The following is an 18,057-nucleotide window of genomic DNA, read 5'->3' as shown; positions in this document are numbered from 1 at the left end:
ATAGGTGCAAGACAGTAGTTGCGTGCAAGCTGGCGGACTTAAGGCACACTGTCAGAGTCAATTTTGCAGTTGTTAGATAATATTGTCTTAAATTGATATGTTTGTATCTTAATTGTTAATTGCATTAAATAGATTCCATCTAAAATGGCCATTGTCTTAAATATAAATTTTTGTCTTAGAATATTTGTGTCTTAAACTGTTTTTGTCTTAAAATAATTTTGTCTTAAATTGTTTTTGGCTTAAAATAATTTTGTCTTAAATTGTTTTTCTCTTAAATATAAAGTTTGACCTTTAAATGTTTGTCTCAAACTACTTTTGTCTTAAATATAAGGTTTTGTCTCAAAATATTTTGGTCTTAAATTATTTTTGTCTTAAATATAAAGTTTGTCTTAAAATATTTTTGTTTCAAACTGCTTTTGTTTTAAATATAAAGTTTTGTTTTAAAATAGTCTCAAACTATTTCTATTTTAGAGTTTATATTTAAGACAATTCAATTGATATTAAATTTTAATGTAAAATATCTAAAATAAAAAGTGATTTTTTAGAACAAAAGATTTTTTTGTGTTAAAAAAATATCTTAAAAATATGTAGTAGTCATAGATCCATTTTTACTTCAAATTTAACTAAAATCATAAAAATCAAATTTCTCATAGTATAAACATTTCTGGATTTTTACACTAAAAAATTTACACCTTAAAAAATTTAAATTTTCTAAATTTGATAAATCCCAAATAAAATAAATCTATACTAATTATTACTTTTTTTTTTTTTAAGTTTATTAGCTTCACTGTAAAACAACTAACCATACGATTAATTTTCTTCCAAACATGGCCACCAAAATCAGCCATACTATCACTCATGTCGGTGTAAATTATGAAATCGATAAGACCAGAATTAAAAGTGTATGCTGGAAACCTTCCTGAAATGTCAAAGTTCAAAGGAGCCACAACAACTTTATTGACGGGCAACGAATATTGAGGATGGTAGTGTATAGTCAGAGATGTTTGAGTTTGGTATGATACCTCTAATGACCATGTTTTGCTTCCGATGCCTCATTCATTTTCAAGCGTACATATAGAGATAGCTAAAGTATATAAAAAAAATGTTTCGGAGTCTTGGTCGACTTGTTCGGAGCTTTCAGAAAACGAATCGAGTCCACCGCTTGGAGGTGCGATAGTTTGCTTATCGCCCACAGTAGTGAAATTTGCGCGCTCTCCCAATTCGTCCACTGCCTTAATAACAGTCCCAAGCCTCGCTACAATCTCTGTGAGAAGGAATGCAACTGTTGCAAGAGGAGCTGTGTCCATGAAAGACACACCCTCAACTATTTCATAGTTCTGGATTTGTTTTTCTCCGGCTCCAGTAGAGTCGCCCATCGTAACAGGAAGATCTTCATGAGGCCACATCCTTTTTTCGGTAGAGGTAAGCGGATGGATGTTTGTTTCAACCATCCGACCTTGAGGCTCATTTCTTGTCAAATCTTGTGGGTTTTCAGATTCAGAAGGTGGGGTAAGTTTTATGTCCACAATTTTGTCTTGTGGGGTTTCTTCCATGATCTCCTGCCTTTTACTGTCTATAAGCACCTTTGGTTCGAACACCAAACAAATCTGTAATTCCTTCACTGTTCTGTCTAAGCGATCGATCATGAGATCGATTCGGGTGCCTCGGGTCATGGTTTTCATGCTCTCTGCTAGTTCTACTAGAACTTTGGAGGATTCGGCTACGAGGTTCATGCATGGTGCTTTTAGGTGCTCTCGCAAGGAATGCCTTGTCTGGAATCCAGTGATTTATCAGCATTAATTTGGTTGTGTTGCGTTTTGCAGCTACATGAAAATTATTAACACAAGCTTTCATATTCTTAATCTAAACTTTGTTATGTATACCTGAGCCTTAGAGTTCAGGCACCCATTTAAAGCTTCTACGCAATATGCGCAAGAACGCATGGTTGCTCCAATTTTGACGTACTGCATCCAGGGATATCTGAGACCAAACTGACCATGCTTTGGTTCCCATCTAGCAAAGTTCGCCTGCAAAAAGATATATAGCAACAATAGAAAATTAAAAAAAAAGAAAAGCAAAGCAACCCTCAAACAGTTCACAATTGCTGGACTGTTACTCAAGTCCGGATTGATATCCAGGCCGTGGGGTTTTCTAAGGGGGCAGCTCAGGGTGAGCCCAAACTTTGTGGAGAGGTGCGATTTTTTTCTGACAGAGTTACATTTTTTCCATCTCAAAATGGAACTGAGTTGAAATTAATGGCTTTGAAGCTTTTAATTCTTTTTGCCATTGAAAAATATGTTTAATTATTGAAAAAATTGTTTACTTTTTGCGAGTTTTAGAGAATCATATTGGTTATCAATTGAGTCCCTATCACAATTAGATGCAGCAATTTTGGGGGTTTTGCCTTCTGTCAATGAGATGCAGCAATTTGGGGGTTTTGCCTTCTCTCAATGAGATAGTAATTTAAAAGATTCATTTAACAGGTTCACAATTTCTCATGTTTTTAGGGAAGTCAATATCTAAGCATTCCCTTTTTAAGAGGGCATTGGTTTGGGATGATTTTGGAGTTTGAAAATGACAGATTCCATTAGTATTATTATAGGTCTTTCATTAGCAATAGTCCAAAAACACCATATGTTTAGACTTTTTGTTATGGACTTCTAAAGTGGTTTTATATGTGGAATAAACAACACTTATTTATTCCTTATTATATGTATTCTACATTTTGGATAGATTACATATTTATTCCTTATTATATGTATTCTAAATTTTGGATAGATTACATAGTAGATCAAGATATCTATTTTTATAACAATTTTCCAATGGATTTTTGCCAATTTTTGGACAGATCTATTAGATTTAGATGCTGGACATCTAATATGATTTTAGATTTATTTGTTTGCATAAATTAATTTAGATATCTATTCTTGTAACAATTTTCCAATAGTTTTTTTGCCAATTTTTTGACAGATCTATGAGATCTATGTTAGAGATGTATTTGCATAACATGATTTTATTTTTCGATAATAAAGTTAAGTTTTTTTTCTTTTTTTTTTCCTTTTTCTTCTCTTCTTCCTCAAGAAAGATAACCAAATGTTATGCTAATGGAAAAATTGCTACAATGAAAAGTTATATGAAGGAGTTTTTTAGTGGATAATTGAAATAAAATAAACAAATTTTAAATTTTGAAATATTTTCAAAATTTACAATTAAATTAAATTAAGTTCAATTACAAAAATATCCAATTACATTGCATATCAGTTAGTAAATATTTGGGACAGAGAGTAATTATACGTACTAAGGATTCTTCATTAGCCTTTGAATTTAATATGGATTTGTAGCCCTGGCAAACATTACTGTACTTGTCACTGAACTCAACAGAGGATTCCTTGAAATATTCTATCGTGCACCCTGCATCGCAATAAAATTAAATTATTAACCGTAGGAAAGGAAGATTGTTTAGATCATAACTGTGAAAAGTGAGTTCATTAAATTTGATAGAACCTGCTGATCCATTACAATTGTGACAGCATCTACTACGTGACATCATCAAACTGGACCCAATTTTATAGGATATTTGCTTACCTTCCAAAGATTTCGCCAGCCCTTCCAGATTTTTTATAATCAATCTGTGAAGATCTTCTCCGGCCCAAACAGGAAAGATTAGTAAACTAATGAGTATGCATAGGATGCATCCAAGGATTATGGTACCCAGTCGTTTATAAGCAACCTCAAACAAGTTGTCGACGCGATATCCAGAAATGGCCATGAAACTGAAGCTGAGAACGAATATGAGAACTCCATAATCATATCTAGCCTTGATTTTGGGAAGAAACCGTGCAAATGTCGCTGCTGCACCTGCAGTTAGACCGAACAAATTCCAAACGGGCTCAATCACGATTAATGTACGAGCTTAGGAAAGATATCCGTATAGACATTCAACACTTTCAGTGTACTCACTTATTAAAAACACAGCAGCCCCAATTACAATTGGTTCGGAGTTGTGTCCCGCATGAACTGCAACGTAGTTTGTCCCTACAGCCAATAGTCCCCCAAACAATGTTGCCAACATTCTGTTTAGTCCCTTGGATAAGGTCGCTCCTGTCACAACAAACATCATACTTTCAAATCGCGTTTTTCCCATGTTAAGTTGAAATATGACTGATAACATTGGTATCCATGAAGTGTAATAATAAGCTGGTTTGTATGTCAAATACGAAGTTGAAGTTTAAATTTTATGGAGATTGTATGGAGAGGGATGTATGGGAAGCCAATTACTATCGAAATTAGATTTTATTATGGAATGTATCAAAACATAAAACCTTTAGACTCAACATTCTCTCATCCTAAGAAAAGTGTTTTTCTGTTCTTGATAATGAGTGGAGCATTCACTTTGAATTTTAGATTGGAAATTTTCCAGACATAGAAAGTACTTTCTCTTATTGATAATAAGTGGAGTATTCGCTCTGAACTTTAGATTAGAAATTTTGGAGACATCTCACACCATCTAACACTACAAATATACAATTCCAGAAATAAGTTTTTTTTGATGTGGTTTGTTGTATCAATCTGGTACTAATTACGTTGAGGATAAACATGTTACAAATGAACATGTGTCTGTTAAGAACATGTACGTTATAGACAAACATGTTATTTCCAGAACTTCAATCCCTTTAAGAACATGTACGTTATAGACAAACATGTAATTTCCAGAACTTCAGTCCCGTTAGAGGAAAAGACAACATACCATCCTCACCCCCATAAGCTACACTGGCTCAACAACTCCCGAAATATTACAAACAAGTTAAACAATATTCTTACCTGCAGTAAATTCGAAGACAACCACCACTGTCATGACGGACCAAACAGTCATACCCCACGTCACTGTTTCAAACAACGGATTCATGAAATAGAAGAGCGAAACCAGGACAAGTGCGATTCCGACTTTTATAGAATGCAAAATTCTCCTTGGATCGTCTGCTCCAAGCCTCCAAGTCATCTTGCACATTGAATTAAAACTGGATTGCCAGCTGCCTAATACATGCAGGGTTTTCTCAAGCACTCTATTATGCTCCATGGGACCTTTGGGAATGTTCAATTTCCACTCTAACTTACATACCTTGACCTTCGGCTCAGCCATGGAAACCACTCAGTGATGATGGAATTTTCCTCTTACAGAGTTTAAGCTGGCTATGTCTTATAGAATTTCAGAGAATATGGCCCGTGGCCCGTGAAGTGGGTGCGTTTTATAGAGTTCCATAGAATATCTTTTTGGAAGAACTCCAGAGCTATTCTAGAAGGGGGATATAAGACCAGGACCCTATTCTGTGGATGCACTATTAAGCCATTGGTCACAACAAATTGCAGTCAAAATGCGTGGCGTTGAATGGTTTCGATGGACCATAGTATGGAATTTAATAAAGGAAAAATTCCATGCGCACGATGGACTTCGGTCTTCCTATGGTACGAGGAATGTTGAGTGGTTTCCATGGACCATAGTATGGAACTTAATAAAGGAAAAATTACATGCGCACGATGGACTTCGGTCTTCCTATGGTACGAAAAATGTTGAATGGTTTCCCTGGACCCTAGTATGGAATTTAATAAAGGAAAAATTCCATGCGTGTTGGAATATTAATTCCAACTTCGTGCGTTGTTGGCGGATCTAGGAAAACTTTTGTGTTAAGAAATCTCGCTGTGTGTTTTCAGTGGTTGTCCGAGAACTGCAAACACCTGAGCATGATCGCCTCTACCTTCTAGTTGGGATTGGAGATCACTGGAGCGAGAAGGGAGTCGAACGATTCGCTGCTGCCATACTCAGTGTTGGCGGACGTGGACAGCGACGGCAGGAGGAAAACAGCTCAGCAAAACCGCCGTGAGTTATCGGACCGCCTTTGGTCTGCAGGTGGTTTCCGTAGGCTCTCCTCTGACGCAATCAGTTTTGGACGCGTGGTCCTCTGTACGTTTGCAAAACCAGTGCTCTATCGGAGCCTAACGTTCAGCAAATAAAGCCTCCCGAAATCTCCGTCAACCGTCCGATTGCAAGGCTCGCTATCCACCGTTGATCAAACCCAAGCTGTGTTAAGACATGCATTAAATGAGATTGCCTGGAGTAAAATCAAACTTTTGTTTTGACGGCGGACTTGTCAATGAATTAATTTATGAAGTACCTTCGCCATGCTTAGAATTAAATGGCTGTGGTAGATAGTTGGTAGAAGATTTTTTTATTTACGGCACGTAAATAAAATGTTTGCTTTGGGAGTCGTTTTTTATATATGTTTTGTTTTGGGTTTATATGATTGAACAAAGAAACAAAAGGGCTTGCTGCAGCGAAAAACCCAAGTTGACCTCTGTGAAGAACATCGTGACTTGCACAGCAGTGCAAGGGTTCATTTTACATAACCAAACACAAAGGGCTGGTGGCTGTAATGATTTATTAGCACATGAGATGAATGAAACAAAAACTCTAGCGGCAGTGAAGCAAGGTGAGTATGCATCGCAGAGCAGTGCGTAGAGTGAAAAGGGGCAGCGTATGTTAATAATTTTGTGTGGAGAATGAAGCACAACAGTGTGATGAAATGAAATACGCACAACAGTGCGAATTGCAGAGGCAAGGCAACAACGAACATCTAAGAGAGGCATGCACAGCAGTGCCATCATAGAAAAACAGGGGGAGCATTGTAATAAGAAAATGGAAGCACACATTGCAGTGAATGCTTTGTTGAACATGAAGAGCAAGAAAGGTGCAGCAGCACGACAGTAAAGGAGATTTTTTAATGAAATGTAAGGAATTACATTTACAGCAGTAAATGTAAGTAAGTTTTTTTTATTACAGCAGTATATGTAAAACTCTGTTTTTATAGCAGTAAATGTAAATGAGATTTTTACACACAGCAGTGTAAAATCTCAGAAGGAGACAAAGTAAATTCTTGATTGGTTGAAATGTATTTTTGGTGAATGCCTCTGTTAAAGAGGAAGGTGCTTTTCAACACAGTCACTTGGTGAATCCCTCTGTTAAAAAGGAAGGTGCTTTTCAACACAGTGTCATGGTGAATCCCTCTATCAAGAGGAAGATGCTTTTTAGCATAGACTGGTGAATCCCTCTGATTTAGAGGAAGATGCTCTTCAGCATAATCTCTGGTGAATCCCTCTATGTGAGGAAGACTCTTTTGTTGTTTGTGGAACTGCATCTGAATCAGTGTTGGTGAATCTCTCTATGTGAGGAAGACCTTTCTGTAACAGCAGTTTTGTAATCCCTCTGTTAAGAGGAAGACCTTTTTTGTGTAACAGGCAGTCATATTGATGAATGCAAAGTTTTTTTTGGGTGTGAAAAATTTCTGTTCTCAGAAAACAAGTTAGCTTCCCTGTGCAAAAGATCCTGTGGCAGAGAAACAGAGCATTGTCTCTGTGTGCAGTTTGTTTGTTTGTTTTTGGGATTTTACCAGAAAAATCCCCAACAGTGGTATCAGAGCATTGTTCTGCTCTGTTGAATTTTGTTCGGAATCATCAGAAATTCCCAACATGGTATCAGAGTTGGTCCAGGCTCTTTGATGATGACAGAGCTAGTCCAGGCTCTTTGAAGACGTCAAAGAAGCTGAAGGAAGGTTCCTTTTGTTGCAGCAGTAAGTCTTTTCCAGCAGAATGAAGTCTCAGGCAAAATAATCCAGGTATTCCTCAAAATATTTCTTTGTGTTACTGTTGAAGAAACAATCAGTGTTTTAAAAACACAGTCAAGTATTTTGAAGCATAGTTAAGAATGACAAGGTCAAGGAAGAAAGCCTCCAATCCTCCTAAGGTTGTGTCTCCCTCCTTTACTAAAACAGAAGACAATCTATTTCAAAACATTCTATTTGAGGCTCCAAGGTTCGATGGGAACTTTGATATATGGGAAATAAGAATGAGGACTTTCTTACAGTCTGAAGGGATTGAAATTTGGGAATCAGTGATGGATGATAGCAAGATGGATAGAGAATCCAAGGAGTACAATGCAAAAGCAACAAAGACTATCTTGGATGGACTACCTGATTCTGTAAAGAAGAATCTAAGAAAATATTCATCAGCAAAGGATATATGGGGCAGACTTCATGACCTTCACGCAAAGGGAGCACTGACCATGACCATCAGTCAAGAAGGAAATTCTGAACCCATCATAGAAGCTGAAAATGAGAAGGTTGACCTCATCAAACTTCAAATAAAAGAAAGGGATGAAGAGCTCGCCAAGTTTAAGAAGGAACTTGATCAATGCAAAAAGAAGCATCATGAAGAAGTCATATCCATGACAAATCAATTGAATAAAGCAAAGAAGCAGGAAGATATCTTGTCAAGTCAACTTGAAAAAAGGCACAAGAGAGTGAACAAACTTGTAGAAGAGATTGGACAGTACAAGGTAGAGGTCTCCTCCCTTAGGTCTGAACTACAAGAAGCCAGGAAGCATGCACAAGAAGCTGAGAAGAAAATAGAGAGCAGTCAAGCAAAGAATGAAGAAATCTCCAAAATGAAGTCAGATATTATCTCTCTTAAAATAGTAGCAGCTGAAGCTACTCGTAGCAAAGAAGAAACTGAGGAACAACTTGCAAAGAAGAATAATGAGTGTGAAAGATTGGAAGAAGAGATTGTCCTCCTCAAGAAAAAGGTTGAAGGGATCAACAAAATCATGAAGAGCTCTCAAGCCTTGGATGACATGCTCAACTATCACAGATCTCCATCTGATAAATCAGGACTCGAGTATGTAGGTGAACCCTCAAACAAGAATGAAAATGCTTTAAGCAAAGGAAATGTGAAGAAGCCAGAAAGAAATTGTGATGCTCATAGTTCCAACAAAGGCAAGGTGAAAAATCAAGGCTACAATAGAAAAAATCCTACTCCAAGTAGAAAACTAGCTCCAAGAAGAAATGTAGCTGATGTCAAAGAGGCAAGATGCAATGATTATCATCAAAGGATCTTGAGGCAAAAAGGCTTCAGAAGTACATCAAGGAAACCACCATCTACCAGGTACCAAGGTTCACTTTTTGGTTATTGTTCTTCTTGTTCAAACTTTGGTCATATGGCAAAAGACTATAGAGCATTTCGTAGAGATAGATGTTATGGTTTCCGACAACTTCCAAGAAACAATTTTACAGGAAGAAATCATGAAATCTTATTCATGAACAATGTAGAATGTTTCAAGTGTCATAACATTGGGCATATGGCACGTGATTGTAACTTAACATGGGCTCCTATGCAAGCTAGACCTATGCACAAGAAGAAAGTTACACAAGTATGGAGAAGGAAGGAAATACAGTCTGAAAGTCCCTTGAGCTCTCTAGTCGATCTAAGTTTCTTTTGAGAAAACTTTGCTGAAAGAAGAAAATGCATACAGTTAAGGGGAGCCTGTAATTTTTTTATCATTATTGCTGAACTATATTAACAGTCATTCTTTGATGAAGATCTTTTTATAGGGGAAAGATATGAAATCAAATCTGCCATAAAAGCAGAGAAGAAAAGGTTGCAGGATAGCTTGGAGATGCAAAGATTAGAAATGTTGCCAGAGGCAGAAAGAAAGAGGATATTACATGATTGGAGTGCTTGAGCACAGTAGTTGAAATTAAAGGGGAGTGTTGGAATATTAATTCCAACTTCGTGCGTTGTCGGCGAACCTAGGAAAACTTTTGTGTTAAGAAATCTTGCTGTGTGTTTTCAATGGTTGTCCGAGAACTGCAAACACCTGAGCATGATGGCCTCTACCTTCTAGTTGGGATTGGAGATGACTGGAGCAAGAAGGGAGTCAAACGATTCGCTGCTGCCATACTCAGTGTTGGCGGACGTGGACAGCGACGGCAGCAGGAAAACAGCTCAGCAAAACCGATGTGAGTTATCGGACCGCCTTTGGTCTGCAGGTGGTTTCCGTACGCTCTCCTTCGACGCAATCAGTTTTGGACGCGTGGTCCTCTGTACATTTGCAAAACCACTGCTCTATCGGAGCCTAACGTTCAGCAAATAAGGCCTCCCGAAATCTTCGTCAACCGTCCGATTGCAAGGCTCGCTGTCCACCGTTGATCAAACCCAAGCTGCATTCAGACATGCATTAAATGAGATTGCATGGAGTAAAATCAAACTTTTGTTTTGACCGCCGACTTGTCAATGAATTAATTTATGAAGTACCTTCGCCATGCTGAAAATTAAATGGCGGTGGTAGATAGTTGGTAGAAGATTTTTTTATTTACGGCACGTAAATAAAATGTTTGCTTTGGGAGTCGTTTTTTATATATGTTTTGCTTTGGGTTTATATGATTGAACAAAGAAACAAAAGGGCTTGCTGCAGCGAAAAACCCAAGCTGACTTCTGTGAAGAACATCGTGACTTGCACAACAGTGCAAGGGTTCATTTTACATAACCAAACACAAAGGGCTCGTGGCTGTAATGATTTATTAGCACATGGGATGAATGAAACAAAAACTCTAGCGGCAGTGAAGCAAGGTGAGTATGCATCGCACAGCAGTGCGTAGAGTGAAAAGGGGCAGCGTATGTTAATAATTTTGTGTGGAGAATGAAGCACAATAGTGTGATGAAATGAAATACGCACAGCAGTGCGAATTGCAGAGGCAAGGCAGCAGCGAACATCTAAGAGAGGCATGCACAGCAGTGCCATCATAGAAAAACAGGGGGAACATTGTAATAAAAAAATGGAAGCACACATTGCAGTGAATGCTTTGTTGAACACGAAGAGCAAGAAAGGTGCAGCAACGCGACAGTAAAGGAGATTTTTTAATGAAATGTAAGGAATTACATTTACAGCAGTAAATGTAAGTAAGTTTTTTTTATTACAGCAGTATATGTAAAACTCTGTTTTTATAGCAGTAAATGTAAATGAGATTTTTACACACAGTGTGTAAAATCTCAGAAGGACACAGAGTAAATTCTTGATTGGTTGAAATGTATTTTTGGTGAATACCTCTGTTAAAGAGGAAGGTGCTTTTCAGCACAGTCACTTGGTGAATCCCTCTGTTAAAGAGGAAGGTGCTTTTCAACATAGTGTCATGGTGAATCCCTCTGTCAAGAGGAAGATGCTTTTTAGCATTGACTGGTGAATCCCTCTGGTTTAGAGGAAGATGCTCTTCAGCGTAATCTCTGGTGAATCCCTCTGTGTGAGGAAGACTCTTTTGTTCTTTGTGGAACTGCATCTGAAATAGTGTTGGTGAATCCCTCTATGTGAGGAAGACCTTTATGTAACAGCAGTTTTGTAATCCCTCTGTTAAGAGGAAGACCTTTTTTTTGTAACAGGCAGTCATATTGATGAATGCAAAGTTTTTTTTGGGTGTGAAAAATTTATGTTCTCAGAAAACAAGTTAGCTTCCCTGTGCAAAAGATCCTGTGGCAGAGAAACAGAGCATTGTCTCTGTGTGCAGTTTGTTTGTTTGTTTTTGGGATTTTACCAGAAAATCCCCAACATTGGTATCAGAGCATTGTTCTGCTTTGTTGAATTTTGTTTGAAATCAGCAGAAATTTCCAACAATGCACACGATGGACTTTGTTCTTCCTACGGTACGAAGAATGAGAAAATCAATTGATAGTGAGTTAATGGATGTCATGGAGTTGGTTAAAAAAATAATCCAATGCTCCCCGTCAACGACAGTGTAGAAGGATAATCCAACGCTCCTCGTGTGTTTCGTGGCATGTGTTTAAAATGTGTCTGTTTACTAACATCTACGGGTTTTGGTGTAACCACAGTCTGTGACTCCAACAAAATGGTATTAGAGCCAAAGGTTTAGTTAGAAACACCCCTGGCTCGGCTTGGGAGGGGAGATTGTTGCGATGTGTCTGTTTACTAACACCTCCACGTTTTGGTGTAACAGTAATCGTGACTCCAATATATACATGGATAAATTCTCTTATCACTGATTCTATAACTTACCAATTTTGAAGCGTAGAATAAATTACAATAAAAAAATTGTTAATAAACAACCCTAGATTTTCAAATAAAACTAACCCTGACTAAATATTAACTAAAATTTGTTAATAAACAACCCTACATTTTCAAACAAAACTAACCATGATGATATCAATTAAGATACCTCAATTTCTTTTATCAATCTCATATATTTTAATTAAATTAGTCATCACAAATGACATGAAAATTACACTAATCCATGAAATCAAACTAATATAATCCTACAAGTACAAAGATATTGTTCAATCAAATACAAATAATATGTTAGCAACAAGACAACACATATTCAATTGAGCAGTGACCGTGAATGAATCCACGTTAGCAACAAGAAAATACATGTTCAATTGAGAAATGGGAGTGAATGAATCCATAGTAGTGAGTACCCGAATGCCTCGGTACTTCTAGGGTTAAATAAGTTAGTTATAAACACTGGTTTGTATTTTTTTGAGTTAAGAATGATGAATGCTATATTTTTGTTTATGGATTTTTTAAATATAATTATGTACATTAACTATTTATTATGTATATGGAAAATATATATTTTTTATATGATAATATAAGTTTATAAGAAATATTGCACATTGTAATTGAATTATTATATATTAAATTGAATTATTATATATTAAATTCTTAATTCATTTCATATATATGAATTTATAATTTTATTGATGATGATGATGGTGTTTAATGTTTATTGAGAGCAAAATTTGGTCTATCAAACCTACATAAATGAATTATTTAATTTGATTTAAGATTTTATTCCTATGCTAAAAAAGCTTGGAGAGAAGCCTCCCAAGCTCACTATAATTTTAACAATGTAAAAGGTTAGGAAGGTCAGTATTGCAACAAAGATTTTGAAACTGAAATCTAATGTGGTTGTATGCGGAACACTCTAAGAGGAAGTGATTTTCATCCTCGATGTTCATATTCTCATAGAGATGGTAGAACCTTTCCATCCATGGTGTTTTAGCAACTGCCCAACGTCCCGTTTCACTATGGAGTTCATGAGAGTTCGTTCTAATCTTGGCTATATTAATTTTCTTCTTTGAGCTAGTTAAAACAAAGAGATACTTTTGATCTTCTAGGGTGGGGTTGATGACCTCCTTATAATATCTTAATTTTCTTTTAGCTGCTAAATCTTTCTCACACCACATTTTTTCTTTGAACTTAGAAGTAACGATATTTTTAATGTTATTAATGCTTTGCAATGTAACATTCTAATCGATCTCCCAATGGTTTAACTAGGCCTTGGTGTCTTTATACCAACCTCATTTGAGCCTTAAGTGGTTTTAGGTGGAATTTAAAGCTAGCTTAGGAAGTCTATGGTCTCCTATGTTATCGATTGTGTGCTTGTACAACAGAAGCATAGTCATAGGTAGACTCTCAATAGGGGAAAGACCCACTTCTATAAGGAGAATAGGATAGGGTGTGTTGCTTTTAATTTTGAGGTTATGTTATAAAACGCTTCTGGATTTGCTCAATCTTTCTCCAGGATTCTCTAGAGATGATACAACCCCAAACCTCACATCTATATAAGATAATCAGAGTAACTAAAGTTTCAAAGAGGAACTTCTTTCTATCCCACATTACGAGGTTTGTCATTTGACAATTATTTTCAAGACCAAAATAAGCTTTCTATCCCCCATTAATCCTTTTCTCAATGCTATATTTCAAGTTGAGCTTGTGATGAATATCAATTCCTAGGTACCTGTAGGAAGACACTTCCTCCAAGTTACTATTGTCATACATAAAATTAGCATAAGTTTCCTTCTTGGATTTGATAATCATAACTTTTGTTTTGTCAGTGTTAATAATCATACCCATGGTAGAGTAGAAATCCTTAAGAAGTATAAGTTTCTTATCAAGATTAGATGGACACCTTGCAAGAAGAACAATATCATCAGCGTGGAGAAGAAGAATGATGACTATCCCAGCTAAGATCGGGCTAGCACATCCTGCTTCCTCTAAACAACCTTCTAGCTTGTCGATGTAAATGCCAAATAGGGTAGGGGACTGGCGGAAACCTTGTTTAACTCCGATATTACGCTTAATATCTTTCGAACACCCCTCGTTGCTCTTTAACTTGGCAATTACATTCTCATATAACCTTATAGCAACAACTCTCAACTGAAAAGGAACCTTTAGCTCTTCTAATATGTTCCAAAGATTGTTTCTAGGAACCGTATCGAAAGTCCACAAAGAAGCAAAAGAGATTGGATTTATCATTGCGGCATTCCTCCACAATGATCCTAAGAGTAACGAGGTGGTCTATTGTTGAGTGCTACTTTCTAAAACCCGCTTGGCCTTTAGCCCACTTACCTTCACTTTCAAGTCATATGCTTAACTTCCTTTCCAAAATAATACCAGATAACTTAGCTAGGAGAGAGATGATCATAATTGTCCAATAATTAGAGGGGTTATTTGTATCCCCACTTTTAAAAATAGGGATAATGAGGCTTTGAGTCCATGGTTTAGTGAACCCTTGCTTGATCGCTTGATTGAAAAGCTTGTGAATGTGGGGGATGAGGACACAACCTCCAATTTTTAAGATTTCCACCTGGTAACCTTCAATGTCCTTAGCTTTCCCATTAGCGAAGAGATTAACCCCAAAATCAATGTCTTCTAATGAGGAAACTTCTTTCGTTGTGGGCAGACTTTCAAAGTTATCCATTACATTTAGAGATTCATAAAGCTTTTTAAGATAGAAATTCCAGTTGTGTAAAGCAATTTTTTTATTATCTTTAGTTTTCCAAGTTAGGATATGCCTCCTGAATTTCTTAGGAGCTACCTTAGAGAGGTGTAAGAGATTCTCTTGTCTTTTATGAATATACTGCCTTTTTTCCCTTTTAGTTAGGGCTTTTATATTTTTATCTTGTCAATTTTAAGAGATTCATCAACAACTTCCTTAATTGCTCTCCTCAAAATTTTACAATCTTTGTCATACCATGGGTTGGTTTTGCTATTTCTTTTATTACTTGAAACTTCAATTGAGAACTTGTCAACATAATATGAGAGGGTTAGTAAAATTATGATAGAGATATTCTATGTTGTCTATATTAGATAAAGGAAGCAAATTAGTTTTTAATTCATTTAGAAAGAGATATTTTTTCTTTCTATCAAAGATTAATTTCTTTTGGCTATAAGGATTATCTTCTATGGGATCTCTATGCATGACAAAATTGAGAGTTATAAGTAAAGGCCTATGATTAGAGTCAGGTTCGTGGCCATTTAAGATGTCAAAATTTGTTATTTCGTTGTATAGAGGGAGATCGGAGATAACATAGTCTACCACACTGCTACCAAGCCCATGGATGCATGTCATGTAGCTAGAATTGGGCCACTTCTTTAGACCATTGCAAATTATGAGATCCTGAGCACTATAGATCTTGACTAGCTTCAACCCAAACAAATTCTCCCCGAGGTCTTCAGAGCTCCTTTTGTACCAGCTAGCTAGAGGAAGGTCTTCGTCTAACCAAAGAGGATTAGGGTTGGACTGAATGCTTAGAAGAATAGCTTGGTTGCTTGAAGTTCGAGCATTAAAGTCAGCCATTAAAAGGATACTGCCTTCATTCTTTAGGCTAGAACTATCATTCTCTAAACCATTGTAAGGACTATTTTTATCTAGATTCTTTTTCTTATAGAAGCTAGAATTGATGGGGTGGGAATAACAGATTGCTATGTAGGTCTTTTTATCGTAAATGTCAATAATTTCTATCCAACTATATTGGTTGTAAGGGTCATTTTTATAAATCCTAGCATGGGGAGAGATGTTACTGTTAATGTAACAAGATATACCCGCAACGCCTCTATGGGAGGATCACTTATTCCAGGTAGACCATAATGTAAAGCCATCTATGTTAGGGACCTTAGATTCTTCATGCTCCCAAGTTTTAACAAGAAAAACAATATCAACTTCATTAGAGATCCAACTTAGCTTGGGGCTTTTGTTCCATGGAAAGCCCCGACAGTTCCAAAAAAGAATCCGGAGCATGTTGAATTGCTATTTATTATTATCTTTTTGGTTCCTATCTCAAATAACGACTTTTCTATTTTTGATGATTGCCCATTTTCCTTCCTTCCTAGCTTCCATTACCTTTTGAACCTCCTTTCTCAATTTTGCTTGATCTTCTGGAATGAGATCTTCATTTATAAATATTCCTGTTCCTTTTAGAGTTGAGGTTTTACTAATTATGTCATACTTATGGTTAGTAGAGCTCACCTTTATTCGGATCAACCTTCCTTTATTCTTAGTTAGTTTCCCCAACCTTGTTGCTTCTGTGAGACACGTTGTTTCAATTTGTAATCGGTTATGTAATTATGTCTAGGCTATGGCTAAAGTATCCTCGTCTACCTCCTCTTTCAAACCAAAGATTATAAGGGTCAAGGCCCTTTTGTTACGCTCATGGTCTAATTCTATCAATTTTTTCATTCCATCTTTAATTGGTTTGATATCTAATTTACTTGCCACACTATTTAGGGTGAAGTGGCTATTAACTTTTTCTTCTATCTCTTTAATCATGTCCTTCATTTTAAGACTCTCTAAAGTATCATCATCTACTTGCTGGGATGTTTGGTTCATATCTTGGTTTTGTTTTTCTATAACCTGCAACCTAGTCTCCATTGCCTCCATCTTATTTTCCAATAGTTCTATTTTATTTTCTATTTGTTTTTGGATCTTGTCTTCAAGAGATGTGAATTTATTTCTAGCATGGCTACTAACTCTATTTGTAGCTTGACTTCTCTTTCTTCTCTACGTTTCTCTAAAGACTCTATATACTCATAGAGGTTCTGTAGAGTAACTGTGCTAGGTCTACCTTTGGTAATTATGGTGAATTATTCATGTTTGAAAATATATGAGCAGATATGTATTAGAAAAATATAAAGAATGTGTGCTCCTGTTATCAGCAAGCCGGACCACAGATGCATGTGTCCTAGATTATTTTTCTATTATTGCAGAGAGATCGTGAATTATTACTGCAGAGAGATCGTAAATTATGACTACAAAGATCGTAGATTATTACCAGAGAGAGATTGTAAATTATTACCGCAGAGAAATCATAAATACATCACCATAAATTATTACGGCAAAGAGATACCGCAGAGAGATCGTAAATACATCACCCTTTGTATATATAAATATTTTGATAGTGGAATACTATATGACATATTGTACATGGTAATTGGATTATCATATATTAAATTTTTAATTTATTTAATATTTTATATAATTATAATATCAATTTTTGTTTCTAAACTACAGAGTTATTTTCTTTTTAATTGAAATTTTCTAAACCTAAAGTAAATTAGTACTAAATTTTGAAATTAACTAGTTTAATGAATAACAAAAATATTTATGATAAAAAATTACTGACTATAGAATTATTTCTCCTTTAATTCGAACTCTTTCTCTTTTAATTCAATTTCTCAAAGCATTAAGTATATTAAGGCCAAATACTCGATCATTAACTAAATTAAAATAACAAAAATATTTGTGATAAAAAATTTATTGACTATAGAATTATTTCTCCTTTAATTCGAACTATTTCTCTTTTAATTCAAATTTTCAAAGCATTAAGTATATTAAGACCAAATACTCGAGCATTAACTAAATTAAAATAATGACATAAGAATATTCATGATAGAATAATGTTCATTGGTTTATAAAATGAATTCATTTATTAAAAAATGTAGTAAAGTTATTTTAAAAATTAATAAGTTATTTGATGTAAATTTATTTCAATGATTTGACTATGTATAATGAATTTAAATATTATATTTATTTATTAATATTAATGATAAACAGAACTTTTAATAATTTGATTATTTAATATAAGAAAGACTTTATAACGTTAATTGGTAATTAATTAGTGATATTATTTGGAAAAAACAAACTTAAAACTTAGTAAGTATAATTATTGAGAATTTTTTTTAATGTTAAATTTGTGATACTGTCCAAGGCTCGTTACAATACTATCCAAGCTTTCTTTAAGATACTCTTGTCAGAAGCTTGGCTGACCAAATGCCTCGACAATGAGTTATGAGGGACTATTTATAGCAAAGGGTGGGGTGACCCTTGACATTCCCTTTTGTGACTCTTCATCTATCCTATGACCGTTATATCCAACTATCAA

General features: G+C 35.6%; 1 protein-coding gene across 1 annotated transcript; it reads right to left on the bottom strand.

The window, feature by feature from the left end:
• Nucleotides 1-1,052: 1,052 nt before the first annotated feature.
• LOC149219134 (aluminum-activated malate transporter 10-like) lies at nt 1,053-5,159 on the bottom strand. The gene is made up of 6 exons (XM_089386710.1): nt 4,822-5,159; nt 3,964-4,101; nt 3,586-3,882; nt 3,299-3,411; nt 1,884-2,027; nt 1,053-1,772 (listed from the first exon to the last, which is right to left on the bottom strand). Exons 1-6 carry the CDS (start codon nt 5,138-5,140, stop codon nt 1,053-1,055), a joined length of 1,731 nt encoding a protein of 576 aa, XP_089242836.1. The 5' UTR covers nt 5,141-5,159.
• Nucleotides 5,160-18,057: the final 12,898 nt, after the last annotated feature.

This window comes from Pinus tabuliformis, chromosome Q (assembly GCF_031772625.1).
Source record: "Pinus tabuliformis cultivar Carrire ecotype Pingquan chromosome Q, CPIR1, whole genome shotgun sequence".
In the NCBI taxonomy this organism is placed as follows: domain Eukaryota; kingdom Viridiplantae; phylum Streptophyta; class Pinopsida; order Pinales; family Pinaceae; genus Pinus; species Pinus tabuliformis.
This window is presented reverse-complemented; position numbering and strand designations above follow the sequence as displayed.

Coding starts and splice junctions, on each gene's coding strand:
- LOC149219134 (XM_089386710.1), bottom strand. CDS start 5,140: ATGGCTGAGCCGAAGGTCAAGGTATGTAAGTTAGAGTGGAAATTGAAC. Junction 3,883..3,963: donor TGGGGCTGCTGTGTTTTTAA/TAAGTGAGTACA, acceptor TTGAGCCCGTTT/GGAATTTGTTCGGTCTAACT. Junction 3,412..3,585: donor GCTGGCGAAATCTTTGGAAG/GTAAGCAAATAT, acceptor ATTGCGATGCAG/GGTGCACGATAGAATATTTC.